Source organism: Trachurus trachurus, assembly GCF_905171665.1.
Source record: "Trachurus trachurus genome assembly, chromosome: 3".
In the NCBI taxonomy this organism is placed as follows: domain Eukaryota; kingdom Metazoa; phylum Chordata; class Actinopteri; order Carangiformes; family Carangidae; genus Trachurus; species Trachurus trachurus.
Genome location: NC_139893.1, coordinates 12,745,568 through 12,759,790, shown reverse-complemented (window position 1 = coordinate 12,759,790; position 14,223 = coordinate 12,745,568). Strand labels below are relative to the sequence as shown.

General features: G+C 39.4%; 4 protein-coding genes across 5 annotated transcripts in view; all 4 read right to left on the bottom strand.

Moving 5' to 3' along the window:
* Nucleotides 1–66: 66 nt before the first annotated feature.
* mvda (mevalonate (diphospho) decarboxylase a) lies at nt 67–4,067 on the bottom strand. The gene is made up of 10 exons (XM_083995724.1): nt 3,857–4,067; nt 3,603–3,673; nt 3,104–3,218; nt 2,851–2,997; nt 2,374–2,573; nt 2,078–2,152; nt 1,706–1,924; nt 1,075–1,190; nt 822–930; nt 67–559 (listed from the first exon to the last, which is right to left on the bottom strand). The coding sequence occupies exons 1-10, from the start codon at nt 3,930–3,932 to the stop codon at nt 479–481; spliced, it is 1,209 nt and encodes a 402-aa protein (XP_083851850.1). The 5' UTR covers nt 3,933–4,067; the 3' UTR covers nt 67–478.
* Nucleotides 4,068–5,090: 1,023 nt separating this feature from the next.
* Nucleotides 5,091–7,700, bottom strand: pdcd5 (programmed cell death 5). Its single transcript, XM_083996299.1, has 6 exons — nt 7,501–7,700; nt 6,582–6,622; nt 6,185–6,246; nt 6,009–6,100; nt 5,829–5,900; nt 5,091–5,738 (listed from the first exon to the last, which is right to left on the bottom strand). The coding sequence occupies exons 1-6, from the start codon at nt 7,564–7,566 to the stop codon at nt 5,691–5,693; spliced, it is 381 nt and encodes a 126-aa protein (XP_083852425.1). The 5' UTR covers nt 7,567–7,700; the 3' UTR covers nt 5,091–5,690.
* A 1,054-nt stretch (nt 7,701–8,754) lies between these two features.
* uraha (urate (5-hydroxyiso-) hydrolase a) lies at nt 8,755–10,432 on the bottom strand. The gene is made up of 4 exons (XM_083995951.1): nt 10,246–10,432; nt 9,355–9,494; nt 9,133–9,268; nt 8,755–8,983 (listed from the first exon to the last, which is right to left on the bottom strand). The coding sequence occupies exons 1-4, from the start codon at nt 10,297–10,299 to the stop codon at nt 8,894–8,896; spliced, it is 420 nt and encodes a 139-aa protein (XP_083852077.1). The 5' UTR covers nt 10,300–10,432; the 3' UTR covers nt 8,755–8,893.
* A 1,168-nt stretch (nt 10,433–11,600) lies between these two features.
* The window catches only part of LOC311005574 (uncharacterized protein), a 35,054-nt gene continuing 32,431 nt past the window's right edge, over nt 11,601–14,223 (bottom strand). Inside the window, exons 6-7 of one of the 2 annotated variants that reach the window (XM_083998030.1) lie at nt 13,462–13,630; nt 11,601–12,974 (exon numbers count right to left, since the gene is read on the bottom strand). In XM_083998030.1, coding sequence (XP_083854156.1) covers nt 12,971–12,974; nt 13,462–13,630 — 173 coding nt within the window. In that variant the 3' untranslated portion in view covers nt 11,601–12,970. The remainder of the gene's footprint in view (nt 12,975–13,461; nt 13,631–14,223) is intronic. The other variant, XM_083998029.1, reaches the window with a different exon arrangement.

Sequence of the window (14,223 nt, the reverse complement as noted above, 5' to 3'; positions counted from 1 at the left end):
AAAAACAACTAACAACCTAATTTATATTGACTAAAATATACTTTATTCAGTTTTACAGAATACAGTACAATTTTCACAAAATTAAAATGAAAACCAATTAAAGCGACAATTTGATGTGAAATAACCTCCTTAGACATATGGAAGTGGTGAAAGTGCATTATTGGCAACCCATATCTACCAGCACAGACTCAATAGCAAAACGCACCCATCAAGTCAACAGCAGAAACTGCCTCCAGATGCTGAAAACCTCTGGAGAGCTATGCAAAAAAAGTGTGATGTGAAGACAGACAGATGCACTAGTCCAGTTTGAGACATGAAAGGGGGAATTACGCATAATACCCGAAAAAAAGATGCCTAGTGTTCTGTAATTTATAGAAAACTCTATACATATTTGAAAAGCGAATTTGTATCCTGCTGAATTCGCCTACAGTAGTTATTGCTCAGTGACACTTTTGTGTTTCGTTAGGGCTGCAGGGCATCATGCGGTTTTCTTAGGGAGACCATCAGATCCAAGCAGATGCTGAGTGGGATCCTCCACAACACAAGGGCCTGGTCCAGCCTTGAAAATAAAACACGAAAGGATTGTCAGTAGCTCATACTGCAACAGACAGACTGCTCTCTATTTAATAAAAGATTAATATTGATAAAGAATAGTAAAATAGAGTTGATTGACTCTCTAATGTTGGGTCAGTAAAGCACAGGAACTACTGCGTATCACAATACGTGCTACAATATTCAGCTGAAATAGTGCAACAAAGTGTTATGTAAAGGCATATTTGGAGGAAGCGCAGACAAAAAGCTAAATTTGTGTCTGTGTTTACCTTGGTGCTAATAATGTAACTTAATCCGTTGAGCATGGGCTCGAAACCAATACTCTGCTTCAGGTCCTCAGAGAGAGAAGCACGGTTAACTGGAAGACCTTTAATGAACCTGCAGAGAGGGAAGACACAATCTTAATATATACAATAGTCATATCATGTATATAAACTTGGATAAAGTTTCTTTGCAGTGGACAATGCGGTAAAGCTTTAATTAGCTTTACTACATTACCCATCCAGTAGCTGTAAAACTCACTGTCCTCCGTTGGTATCTGAGGGAAAGACATGTTGAACCAACTGGACGAACTCAGGAACGTGCTGCTGCAGAGTGAAGATCACAGCATTGGGCCCTGCATCAAACGTGTAGGCTGCCTGGGAGGAAACAGATGGTGATTGTCAGATGAAGAGAGAGAGTTTTGTTTTTGAAGTTTGAAAACCACCCCACAAGTTTCACATCTTCATTACACCATCTCAGAAATTCAGCTGTGTGAACGGACACGTTCTTTAGTCGCAGTCGTAAGTAATAGTGGTAAGTCAGGAGGCTGCAGGTATACATATATGAAAAAACCTTATTATAAGACAGAGACACCACCACACATACTAGTATTTTCAGTTTGCATGTTTTAGCTCCATTAACTACACATCATGTACAATATAACTGACATGACCAGCAGCAACCATTTTGCAAGGTATTTCATAAGGCATTTTGAAAGGTTTACCACCCTTCAGAGAAGTCATGGTTCAGATTACACTGAACATCCCTTTACATTTAACTTAAACTTAATTCATTATACTACAATAGTCAGTATAATCATTATACTGTTTCTTGTTGTTGTTCTTGTTTTCTGTGCTTTCTCAGGGATAGAGCAGGCGCAATAGCTGCTCACCCTCGTCTCTCCGTAGTGTCTGTTGTAGCGATGCACCAGGCTGATGACCCGTTGGGACACACTACTGAGGTAGAAGATGGGAGGGTATGTGTCAAGGCAGGTGGCATGAAACTGGTTACTGTCCTTCATGGTTAGTTCAGCAAATGCAGTGAAGTCCTTTTTCTGCACCGCTTCAATCATCTGCTCCATCCGGCTCGGGACAACAGACTCAGCCCGGTGCTACACACACAGAGAAACACACACACACACATACACACAAGGTCCCTTCAAGTGAGTATCAGTGTTAAATGAAGTGTGAACCACCCTCTACAGTATTGGCATTGATGTTTGTACATTCAGTACTGCATGCTGTTGTTGGGTGAGACAAATTACCTTTAGGAGACAGCTTGTTTCTACACTGGTTTGCATTCCAGACGTGCTGCCTATCGGCTTCCTCTCTGCACTCGCCTGTGAGAAAGCACATCAAATTACATCTAATGTAACTCTGCTTTTCTCACTTACACAGTACAAGCCCAGACACTCACTCTGTTACACAAGAAATTATCATTTTTAAAAGTAAAAAGTATGTGACTTCAACAATAAAGCATAAATGTGCCAGTGCATCAGTGGCTCACAATCATTATGCTTTCATTGTCATTTCATTGTGTTGCGCACAAATTCAGACTCACCACTAGTACGAGGATCCTGAGCTCAGGCCAGTGAGTCTCTGGCTCCACCTGCTGGGCTAGACTGTCCTTGCCATCATCTTTTTTCCCCATGATCCACTGCACAAACCCTCCATACATACTCCTGCATGCGCTGCCTGAGCCTTGTCGAGCAATCCCCGACAACTCCCCCTCGACACCAAACACCCGAGCCAGAGTGTAAACTGTAACAAAGGGACAACGGAGGGAGTAAGAACAGGACAGCCTGGTATAAAATGGAGACAGCATTGTACTTGCAGTTTTATAGTTAAATCTATAATAATATAATAGATTTGAAATTCTATGCTATATCCATATTGAAGAATTGGCAACATAATACACTTTCTACTATGTGTGCTTCTTGACATTATTCTATGCTGAAAAATAGCTTTTTTTAGTAAAATTACTACTCCAGTAAAATAGTAGTTAATCCAAGCAGTGAAACAAAGCTCACACTCTCACCTAGGCAAGCGAATCCAGCAGCCGAGGAGGCAAGTCCAGCAGCAGTGGGGAAGTTGTTAACCGAACAGATGTGGACTTTGTGAGACAAACCGGCTGATTCCAGACCAGGGTCTCCATCATTACGCCTCTTCCGTGCTAGTCGTCGAACTGAATTCAGAACACAGAAAAATTACATTGGACCACACACTCTTCAAACTGTCATTTCGCATCCTTCCTGTGCTCTTTAAAAGGAAAACTAAAACACAGGGCTCACTCTCTCTGAGACAGGACTGTAGCCTCGGCTGGGTTATGTCCTCCTCTTTGCCGTTGAGCCATATCCGATCCTCCTGAAATGATCTGCTTGCTGCAACTGACGTGGTAGTTTTCAGCTGAACATAAGGAATAAGAACAAAAACAACTTGTTAGCCATTTTATCACTAACATATTATTAAAGTAGCAAAAACCTTAACCTCAAGATATCAGCACATCGCCTGACAGCATTTATGACACCCATCGTCCAGGTGTAAATGAAAGAGAAGTATATATAATGTTTTCTTTAATCAGAATGAAGTATTGATATGTGCCATTAATTCCACCTCTTGCAGTGTTTCAGCTACATTTTGTAAATGATACACCTGTTTCAGCAACCTTGTCACATTGATGACAGACTGATACTACACTGCTGCAATGCCAGTTCTGCTACAGTGTTCATAGATACTGTATATCAACACACACACACACAGTCATAAACATAGTCCATTTCGTCAAAATACCTGGTCTTGATGCAATGTGACACTCAAGGATGAGTTAATCGGTAGGATTAACTCTTCATTTCTCTTGCCCCCTGAAAAAGTAAGCAAAGTTTCATACACAGTCCATCACTGAGATATTAAACAAAATGAATATATTTGACACCTAATGCAGTTTTTAAGAGACTATAAACACGTGCATGTTCATTTACACAGGGTTTATAAAGGTGTAGTGCTGTGTCCTACACCTACAACTACACAGGGCTAAACATACTTACAGTATTTGATGACAGCTATGTTCACTGGCGCGGTGCATGTAACTACATTTGGCTTGTCCACGCTGTTCTCAGGCATAGCTGTGAATGTAAACCGACGTTTGTATCGATAAAACTTCACCTGACTAATCACAAATAAACTGTTGAAGCTCCTCTCGTGTTTAGCAGCTTCACGCTGTCGCTAACTGAACATTTACTGAAGCGCTTTGCGAGGTCTCTCCTCATTGGCTGGTGTGTAACACGTGGCTAACGCCGCCGCCAATCAGAGCCGAGCAGTTTTGACGAAACAGTCGAAGTAGCCAATGAGAAGTCATCTGACCACGGTCGTGCGAAAATGGGGCAAGTGCAGAGACCATCCCACTACTCACAAATAGAGTATCTTTGACACAGTGTTGGGCTCATTGTAAAGCCATGTGAATTATGTGCTAAATTTATTTGTACTCTGATGTGGGTTAGCAGCCATGAGAAGGAAAATAAATTAAAAATAAAACATGAAACTGACTGTAATTGCCAGACGAGAGCTTAATACAGAGTTCATGTTCAAACTAAACACTTAAATTTAGTAATACACAATGCTGGAAGCACTCAGGTACATCACATCACATACCACATATTACTATGTACTACAACACCTTCACCTATTACAATTAAATACTTAATGCTTTATTACTCATAATCCTATAGTTTGCCCATTGCATAGTGAGGTTTTCTCTCTTTTTTTGATACTTAAGATGCACATTGCAGTAGATTTCGCATACTTTAACATACAGAGATTCTTACCTTTACAACTGGTGATAGATAAACCGTTTAGTTACCTAGGTACTACTTTTCTTACTGAATTTATGTGGTTCTCCTCTTCAACATGGTATGACAAAACAGTGTAAAAAATGTAAATGCACTTAATTTTAGTGATTTTTAACATGAATGTCAAGCTCAAAGCGAAGCCAACTGCAAATAAGCAATCCAAGGCACTACAGCAATTGTGGGGATCTTACTGTAGGCAACATATTGTTTTACACAGAAAATAAAGTCAAATTTCTACCTCGTTTTTTATTTTAATTTTAAAAGTAGTTGGATACATTTGGCAATTACTCTCAACTCTTGTTTATGAAATGAAAAACAAAAACTGAAATAGCTGATGCAGCAAAAATAGTCAATCACGCAAAAACAGCACCTAAACTTTTCTGATCTACTTTCTGATTTTTGTGCCGATCATTTTAGAAAACAAACAAGCATGTGCGTTTAAGGCTTTTTTTATTATTATTTTTTATGTAAACCTTTATGATACATGTCACCAAAAAGAAAATGTGTTAAGTGCAACATCCAAGGCCAATAATGGAATATTGGCCCTGGGAATTATGTATTGTTTTCATTCAGCAGCCTAGATAAAATGCATCAACAGCAGTATGTTGTATTATGCATTTTGCATATGCATGTTATCTAGCCTCTTATGTTTGAAGATCAGAGGTCAACAGTGGAGAAAATAAAGAGAAAAGAGCAACTACTTAGAAGTATGCGAGGTGTAACATGTGCCATGAGTTATCAGGGGTGCAATACCAAAAGTGCAAACTTGCAGCAATTTGAATGAAAAGAGATCATGAAAGAACAACTAATTTGACACTGTGTGTATTCCACCCCCCATCCCTCGTATGACACAATGTCAGCTTCACATCCTGTCTTGTCCCTCTTGGCATGTAGTTTCCAGAGACACACAGAAACTAGTGTGGCATCCCAGGATTCAGCTAAGAGGAGTCTGCTGGTCAAAGATGCTAATAGAGTCCCAGTAAAGCATATCCTCTCCTGACGTCTTGGCTCATTCCAGGGCTCCAGTTTGAAGTTAGTCATCATCCTCATCGTCTGAGTCCATCACCCTCCGTCTGTTGAACTGGTAGAGGATAGAAAAAAAAAAGTCAAATTGACAAGAGACTGAACATTAATCATCGTGAAACATATGTGGCGTTACAGTGGAACTTACTTTGACAGTTGTCTTCTTGTCTGTTTGTTGACTGACTTTTTCTAGGATCTCGATCAAGCCCGACTCTGTAATCTGTTAAAAGAGAAAATCTGTTCACTGCAGTGTTGCCATGTGGAAGAACATACGTAACCATAAAGCCACACATATAATTAAAAAAAAAACATTGTTGTTTTTTTTTACCTTTCCTCCCAACTTTCCAAAACGGGCCATTTGAATGAGATAGTTTTCCACTGCATTGGCCTTTTCTGGCTTCACCAAAGCCAGATTGCTCACTGAGAAAAGACAATAAGAGCACATGATTAATTTTCAAAGGGAAGCTCTAATGCGCTACAAGATGAATTTGAGAGTACACTTACATCTGGCACGGGCCGACTGATCTAGGACTTGAGCCAGTATGGAGTTCCTCATGTCTGACTCTCTGTGAATTAAAAGTAATAACAATGTTCCCACATCAGCTTTTAAAAAAGAAGACGTAAAATTGCAATTATTAACCTGGCAAACCACAACAGAAACAGCTTGGTCCCACAGCTACACTTTTTAATATTGTATACCGTAGTTCTCAGTGCTTTTCAAATACACAATGATAACTCTATAACAACAATCATTTCACTGTAGTTTGTATATAACTCAGAATACAGATCTTGTTCAATAGAATGGGTGTTTATTTGTCAATATAAAACTATACAGAGCTGTAGAGAACTGTTCAAAAGTGAAGACAGAGAAGTAAACATTAATCACAATTACACATCTTACCTTTGTTTGGCCTCCTCTCCTTGCTGATTATTTGAAGCATCCTGAAAGAATAATTAAGATAGCAAATCAAATCAAAATGAGTTACCCCATCTTATTGTGTACATAGATTCATTTACCTAAAGAAAATTGGTAAATCATCAGTTAACACACAATTACACTTCTGTACTGCAATGTGTTGTTGTTAGTTATGTATACTGCTACAAATATACCTTGGATAAGTTGCTAATATCTGCAATATTGACCACTGCATTAATCAAGCTGTGCTATGCATGGCGATGAGACTGTAGTCCAGACCAGTAGAGGCCACATATTGACTGTGATGAGATAGACTAATTGATATCTGCATCGAAAAACGATATTTTCCTATTATATTCATGAAGGATCCCATATAATCACGTTTTTTTTTTAATCATAGTGTAACTTAGCCTAAATGTATGCTTTCATTGCAATTACTGCTCTAGATGCGTTTATTTCTTTATTTATTATGTAGGCTAAAACCACACTCTACCCTCATGAAAACTGTCCATTTCTTCTCATTTCACGGAAAACGAGTAGGAAATACTCAAACCTAAAGCTAGCTGCTCTATTATGTACATAATAGCACAGAAACATTGTTCAGATTAGCTCTGATATCGGTAACCATGAGAACCTCGTCTCAGTACAATCACAGCTAGCAAATTACAATAATGCTGCTTAGCTACCTCGTCCACTGCTGAGCTATTTGATAACAGTTTATTTACACCAAGCACGACTTTATATGTGAGTTATGTAGTTTAAGTTTCCTCTGTGTGACAGCTAAATCCAGATGAGCAGCAGTGGAGAGAGACAGGTTTAGCTTCACTAGTTAGCAGCAGCACACTGACTGACTGGACTCAGCATCTCCTTATAAGGTGGGCGCGACCACGTTTCCGTCTCTTACCCCGTGTTTTGCCTGCAGCTCCGCCATCCTCTGCCGCCTGATCGCCTCTAATTCGTCGTCAGCCATTGTTTACAACAGAAATATGGGCCCACAAAGACTGAAAAGGAGTCAATAGCGCACTAAAAATCCACTTTCTACTCCCATCAGAGGCGAGGCCCTTCTCCCTTCTTCTTCTTTTTCTTCCTCTTCTTCTTTCAGGCAGACCGGGTACGGTTCAGTGCGTTGCTGCCCCCTACTGGTGCGATAAGGTAACTGCTACTGTTTACAAAAAAAAAAAAAAAACACACACACATAGGCCTACACATGATACATGCAGCCTATTTGTGGGCAGTTTTAGCCTTTTATTGGATAAGGACAGGAAAGTTGGAGGAAGAAAAGGAGTATTCATGCGGTTGCTCAGGAAGGCAGGCCTGCACTGTCGCCCTCTCACCCAGGCTTACAAGGGACTGGTAGAGAGCATCCTCACTGTGTGGTATGTATGGCAATAGGCTACCACACAGTCAGAGAGGAAGGCTCTGAAAAGAGAGAGAGATTTTAAGGACTGAACTTCCATCCATGAACTCCATCTAGGCTACACACTGCGCTGTCAAAAACGAGCAGATAGGATCATCAAAGACACAACACCCAGCTCACTCACTGCTCAAACATATAAACATTGCACATAGCCTACAACTTCAGACACAAACAACCAGACAGACAGCATCATCACACACAGATCACGCTTCTTCAATAGTTTCTACCTGGCTACAGTCAGACTTACAGTCAGGCTTAATTCCAGGCTCGAGCCTTTTTAAAGTGTTTTTCGTTGTGTCTTGTACAGTATGTCCTTGTGTTTTCCCACGTAACCTGGAACAACCGCACAAAAGTTCCTATATGTGTGTATGCACAAATGGCAAATAAACTTTTTGACTTTTTACATAAAGCTGTGAGGACTGAATCTGTTGATATTTTACTCCTACAAGACCACCTATATCTTGTGTAGATCTGTGAGTTTACCTAGTCTTTCTATTTTTTAAGCACCCTGTACCTACAATCAGGGTGCACTGTCTCTTCTTCTAATATATTTTTATGACAATACCCACTTTGCCATAGAAATATGCCTAAAAAGAAAAAAAATCTTCACCCCGTGTCTTGTCCCTCCTTTCTGCCCCATGCGCACCGAACGTCTGCAGATTTTGAAAAATTCTTATACAAAAGAAAAACACATCAGACAGTAACACTGTTTGATAATAACTGCACAAGCACAAGACTCACTCTTCCTTAATAACATATTGTATTTAATTGACAAAAGTTATATATCATATATGTTGACATAAATGCTTGTGGTGGAGTTGCATCTGCCTGTGAGAGCTGATAGATGGAGTTTGCTGTGGGAGTCCATCACGTTTGAAGTCTAGCTCCCTCTGTACGTGCTGTAAGAGAAACGACTCAGGAGAAGAGGAATGTGGTACTTTTGGCCTGGGTCATTTATCGTGAAGACAATCTGCAACAAAACAAACATGAAGAGATCAACAATTACATGTTGATGGACTCACTGTCAAGATTGTCAAGACAAATTCACCGGTTACAAGAATATAGCAGTAAAGGAGCAGTAAACCTGACAGTGGCACCTGAGAAAGATGTGAATCTCACCTCCACATATGGGTAAAAGGAGGTCTGTCCCATACTCGCCCAGTACTGAGCAGTGTCGAAATGCATTTTGTACATGCCGGGTATAAACAATTCTTTAGTAATGAGTCCTGGGCAACGTCCATCATCATTAGTGGTCCTGTTGAGAAATTATAGGGTTGAAAAGCTGCAAATGAAGATATGAATTTTGCAAGAGTAATGTTTGAGATTGTCTAATGGTTGTACCCAGTGGTCATCAATCTCCAGACATTTGTGGAGGGGTCTTGTTGATAGAGGCTGAGGACCATGTTCGACCCAGGGACGCCCATCCCGGTGTTCAGCACATGGGTGGTCAGAGGACTAGGTGAACCTGACATTGCAGCGCTCTACAGAACAATGAAGTGACACTATAAATGGATCAAGTTATTACATTAAATCACAAGTTGAATGAAATGACAATCATGCAGGGTGCTTTCTTAAATAAACATTTAGCTTCTGTAGTTCACATCACTTCACAGTTTATTCCAACTCGACCAGATAAACACTTCAACATCCCTTCTTGAATTTATATTGGACAATCACCAAGTTCATTATGTTTTCTGTTTTGATGGATAGCCTACATGATTTTTAACATTGTGGTTTCTATCTCAATCATCTGCAATGAAACATTAGTTAATGAAAGTGCAGGGGAAAAAAATCTCACTTCAAAACAAACACACATACAGACAATACTTTCTTGTTTTGTCTGCCATCTTTCTAAAACTGATTATTGTAAAGCAGGAGTTGAGCTTTAAAGTGGTGTTTTGTAACATAAACAATCAGAGAAATGAAATAACTGGAGATGTAATTGTCTTAATAAGTACAATATAATGTAGTTACCTTATATTACAGTTATGGTGAGTTAATTGTAAATTAAATTATTTGTTATTTTAGAGGCTGGATGTTGACTTGATCTCTTGCCTCTCATAAAATGTCTCCATAGCCATTTGCTACCATGTTGCTATGCAATGCATTCATCAGTACAATACAACACAACAAATATATAATAACATATCCTATCATACAAGATCGAATGCTGCACTATGTGTAGTTTTTAAAATCAAACACAAATATTTTTTTAACAAGAGTTGTGCTTACCTTATTTCCAGCCAATATATGACCCTTTATCTGCTGCAGCCTGTTTGCACTCATGTGAACAGATGAATGAAGTCCGATGTGGGTCAGCCGTGTTAAATCTAATTTTATGGTTTATTCAACAACATACGACTTTTGTCCTATCACCCCTTTAAAGTTCTGCATAATGTTCCGCTAACTTTCCATGTGCTTATCGATTTGTCAACAGAAGACCTGGTTATGCAAGGGCTCCCTTTGTTACAGTTTGCACTTCGCACTTTGAACTTACCAGAAATGGATGATCACAGTGGACTATGCTGAGGCCAGTGCACGGGCAGATGAACACATTCAGGGATAAAAGTTGCAAACACGCACAACTTTGTATTTAAAAAAAGGGCAAAGTGAAAGTGAAAGACTTTGTCCTATTTCTTCTTTCAACTCATCACAACGTCTTATATCACATTCAGATTTTGTGATGCACAAATTCTTCTTTCATTGGAAGTAAAAATAAACTCGTAATTATTGGTATCATCCATTTTCTTCCTGTGGGGCCTGAGCACCTCGGCTTTGTAAACATGACCTTTTCTCTCTCATTCATCTCTGAGGCTAAGCTGGCTTTCAGAGAGACAGCTGGTGGCAGAGAGGCTGCTGGTGAAACTGTCATTTGTTTTCTGTTTTTTTCTTTCAGATTTATATAAAACGTGTCTGATTTCGTGTCTGTGCAGTGACTCAGTGCTGTTGATAAGCATAACAGACTGAAAAGATTATGCTGATTTTTTTTCTTATTTTGTTTAATCAACTGAGGTAAATCCATGTCTTGACCTGTTTCTGACCTGCATGACTGCCATGTTGCTGGATTATGACACTGACAGAGGTTTCGATTTTGGGAGTCTCCTCGGTGGTGCATGGGTAATGATGTGTTTTGGATGGAAAATGCTGTAGACTGAGTGTGGTTCACTGTGCTGATACAGTATCACCACCCTGTATTCCTCAAAGCGATGCACCTAGTAATGCTGTGGTGCTGCTGCTGCTGCTTCTGAGGCTCAGGGCTTCAGGCTGATCTTTGGTGTGACTATGTGAATGTCAGGAAAAGAGGGGTTGTAGGTTCAAAGAGACATGTGATCCAGTGGCCCACTCTGTCTCCAACCAAGTAAGGTGATATGTATATGCCATTATCAGCTTCCCTGTGGACTCCCTGCAGTTCAGTTATTGTGATATATGTTTGATTTTCTCCACATATCATTTGCAGATTTTAGATTAGTGGCTGCACTAGTTTTTTTTCTTTGAAGTGTTTGTTTCTTTTTCACTTGATCCATGGTCTTTCAAAATTAAAAAAAAAACACCACAACTCCATCGTAGAGTCAGTATGAAAATACATTTACTACTGTGACAATGAGTATTTCCACTTGGCTTATCTTAATATTGCAAACAAAAACATGTAACACCATAAGAATTATAATAACATCATAGTTGTCTTTAAAAAAAAAAACTTATGAGAAATCAGAAAGCAAGATTAAAATCAGACGGCTGAACAATTACAGTAAAGTTTTACAATAATACACAATATTACACACTGACCTAGGCCTTTGCACATCTTCAAGTGCCAAGCACACAGGGGAAGAGAATTGCAACACTCCTCTAATACATTTAAAGTGGAGAAACTACTCGATTTCTAAAAGGTGAAACATAACAGGGTCATTTGTACATTTCCTTCAGGGGGTTACAGTCAGAGAAGCAGCATAATGAAACTCACAAGCAAAAAAACAAACACTTTGTCTCTTCTGAATGATCAGTGTGATTATCCAGTAGCTCACGGATTACTATAATTTACCTTGAATAGCCACATTGTATATATACAATAGAGAAAAAGTCCTCGTCCGTTATAAACAAAAAGCCCACTTGAAAGATCAACTCTGAGGGAAAACACATTTCTTTTCCTTTCAGCAGATCCACATGACGGTGATTTTAACTTTACATTATGTGCAGACAATATTCCAGCTCTACCCTTATTCTGAAATTGACACAGTGTTAAATTAAGCTGTTTACATGATTTATAAAGGCTCGTGGATCATTAGTATTTCAATCCTTTATATTGTTGGTAGAATATCTAATTAAAGGTCCAGAAGAAACAGAAATGCTTTAATTTTCCTTTAAATGTTGTGTCATTTTGCTGTGTGGCTTTTGGGAGAAACTGTTGAAGCAGCAGAAATGTTCTCCCTTTCCTTTCTGGCAAAACCTCATGACTATACAAAAATTATTATTAATAATAATTATTACTATAGTCTGAAAATGGCATTTGCTGCCTGTTCTCAGAATAAGAAGAGTTTAATGTGAATAAGATAAGCTGGTAAGCTGCTTACATGTTTTAATCAGAAAACTGCATTGTCTCATTTGGATTAATGCAACAACATTTGGAATATCGTTGTTTGTGAAAACCTAGTACCCATACAGTAGAATAGGTTCAATTTAAGGTAACTTAACCTGCTACCAGTTGTTTCACGTCTTCTCCCTTTATCAGGGCAATGTCACAATTTCCTGTCAATGAGATCTATAATTAATTGTATTACGTTTTCTGATATTTACGCCCGGGTGGGCGATTGAAGCCTCTGATATGTGTGTTGTGATGAGCGTTGGGTTGGTGATGGTTGTTGTTCTCTTCCTCAGTGTTTGGCACTTAATCCACTTCTCCTCCTTCGTCTTCTCATTTTCGTTCCTCATATTTCCTCCTCTGGGTCAGAGCTGTGGTTGCTCATCTGTGACAGACAGACAAACAGCGAGACAGGACAGTGAAAGAAAAAACAAAACAAAAGAGACGTGTTATCAAACTGCAAGCTCACAATGACGGAGGTAAAATTTTATTATATAAAGTGAATTGGTTTCACAGTTGTTCAGTAACAGTAGCTGTGACATGTTTGCATGTGTCACAAGACAGGAACATCTGGTTGTCTTGTCTGTGTAACTTTCCAGCCAAAGAAAAGTTTTCAACTGGAATTAATTTAGATTTTTTTTCTAAATAAAATATAGTCTCTGTACATTTCGTTTTTTTTTACTGTTTCAACTTTAAGACAAATTCAGTGATATATTTTTATCCACAGAACAAGGCCCTGGCACACAAAGATCCACTGCTTGAATACAATTTAAAATGGCTGCACCAATTTTGACCTTTGTCCTGAAACACGGCATGTGGACCCTCGCCAGTGTACTTTTTAAACAGTCCCGAAAAAGTACATATAATCTTACGGTGCAGTTACCGTGTGGTGGTCATCTTCGGGCTCCCTCAGGTCAGGGCTCTCCCTGTGGATTCGATGGCGGGAGCTGGGTGGAGAGAGGGAGGAGAGGGAGTGCTCCGGGCTGCTGGCTGACAGAGCGTACAGGGAGCCAGCTGGACTGTCCTCTCTCAGGGGAGACCCTGCACCACAGACATGAACACATCGAGTTTGGAGAGAAGAGTTTAGTTTGGATCTTCCATTAATAAAACATATTTTTAACTGTGGGTAGCAGATGATAAAAAGCAAGAGTGGGAGTGACAGGTTGAAGGACAGATGAGGAGATGGAGGAGGGGAATCAAATAGAGATAGGCTACATTAAGTTACAGCCCAAGGTCATTTAAAGTAGATAGCTGAACACACACATGCATAGCCATACACACTTCTGTGCAGGTGTCCGTTCACAGTTTAACAAGAACTTTTTAGTTTGAGGACATAGAGTAAATTGTGTTTCAGTTCACTATCAGATCAATTAAGAAGCTATTTCCTTAGGAAGGGGTGATAAAGCTCTGTGGAGTTATACTGTCTGTATTGTGTTGAATGGTCCACATGAGGGCAGCAGCAGCAGCAGCTCAACCCTCTGCTGTCATCTTCATACCCTGATATTTGTGTGTTTTCTGAGGCCTCATCAGTCAGTTACTTCAACCACTGTGTTTATTCAGCATGTTCTGTAATTTGTTCACACCCATAAATCCAGACACTCCTTCACCTGCTGATTTTTTTTCTTTTTTTTTTT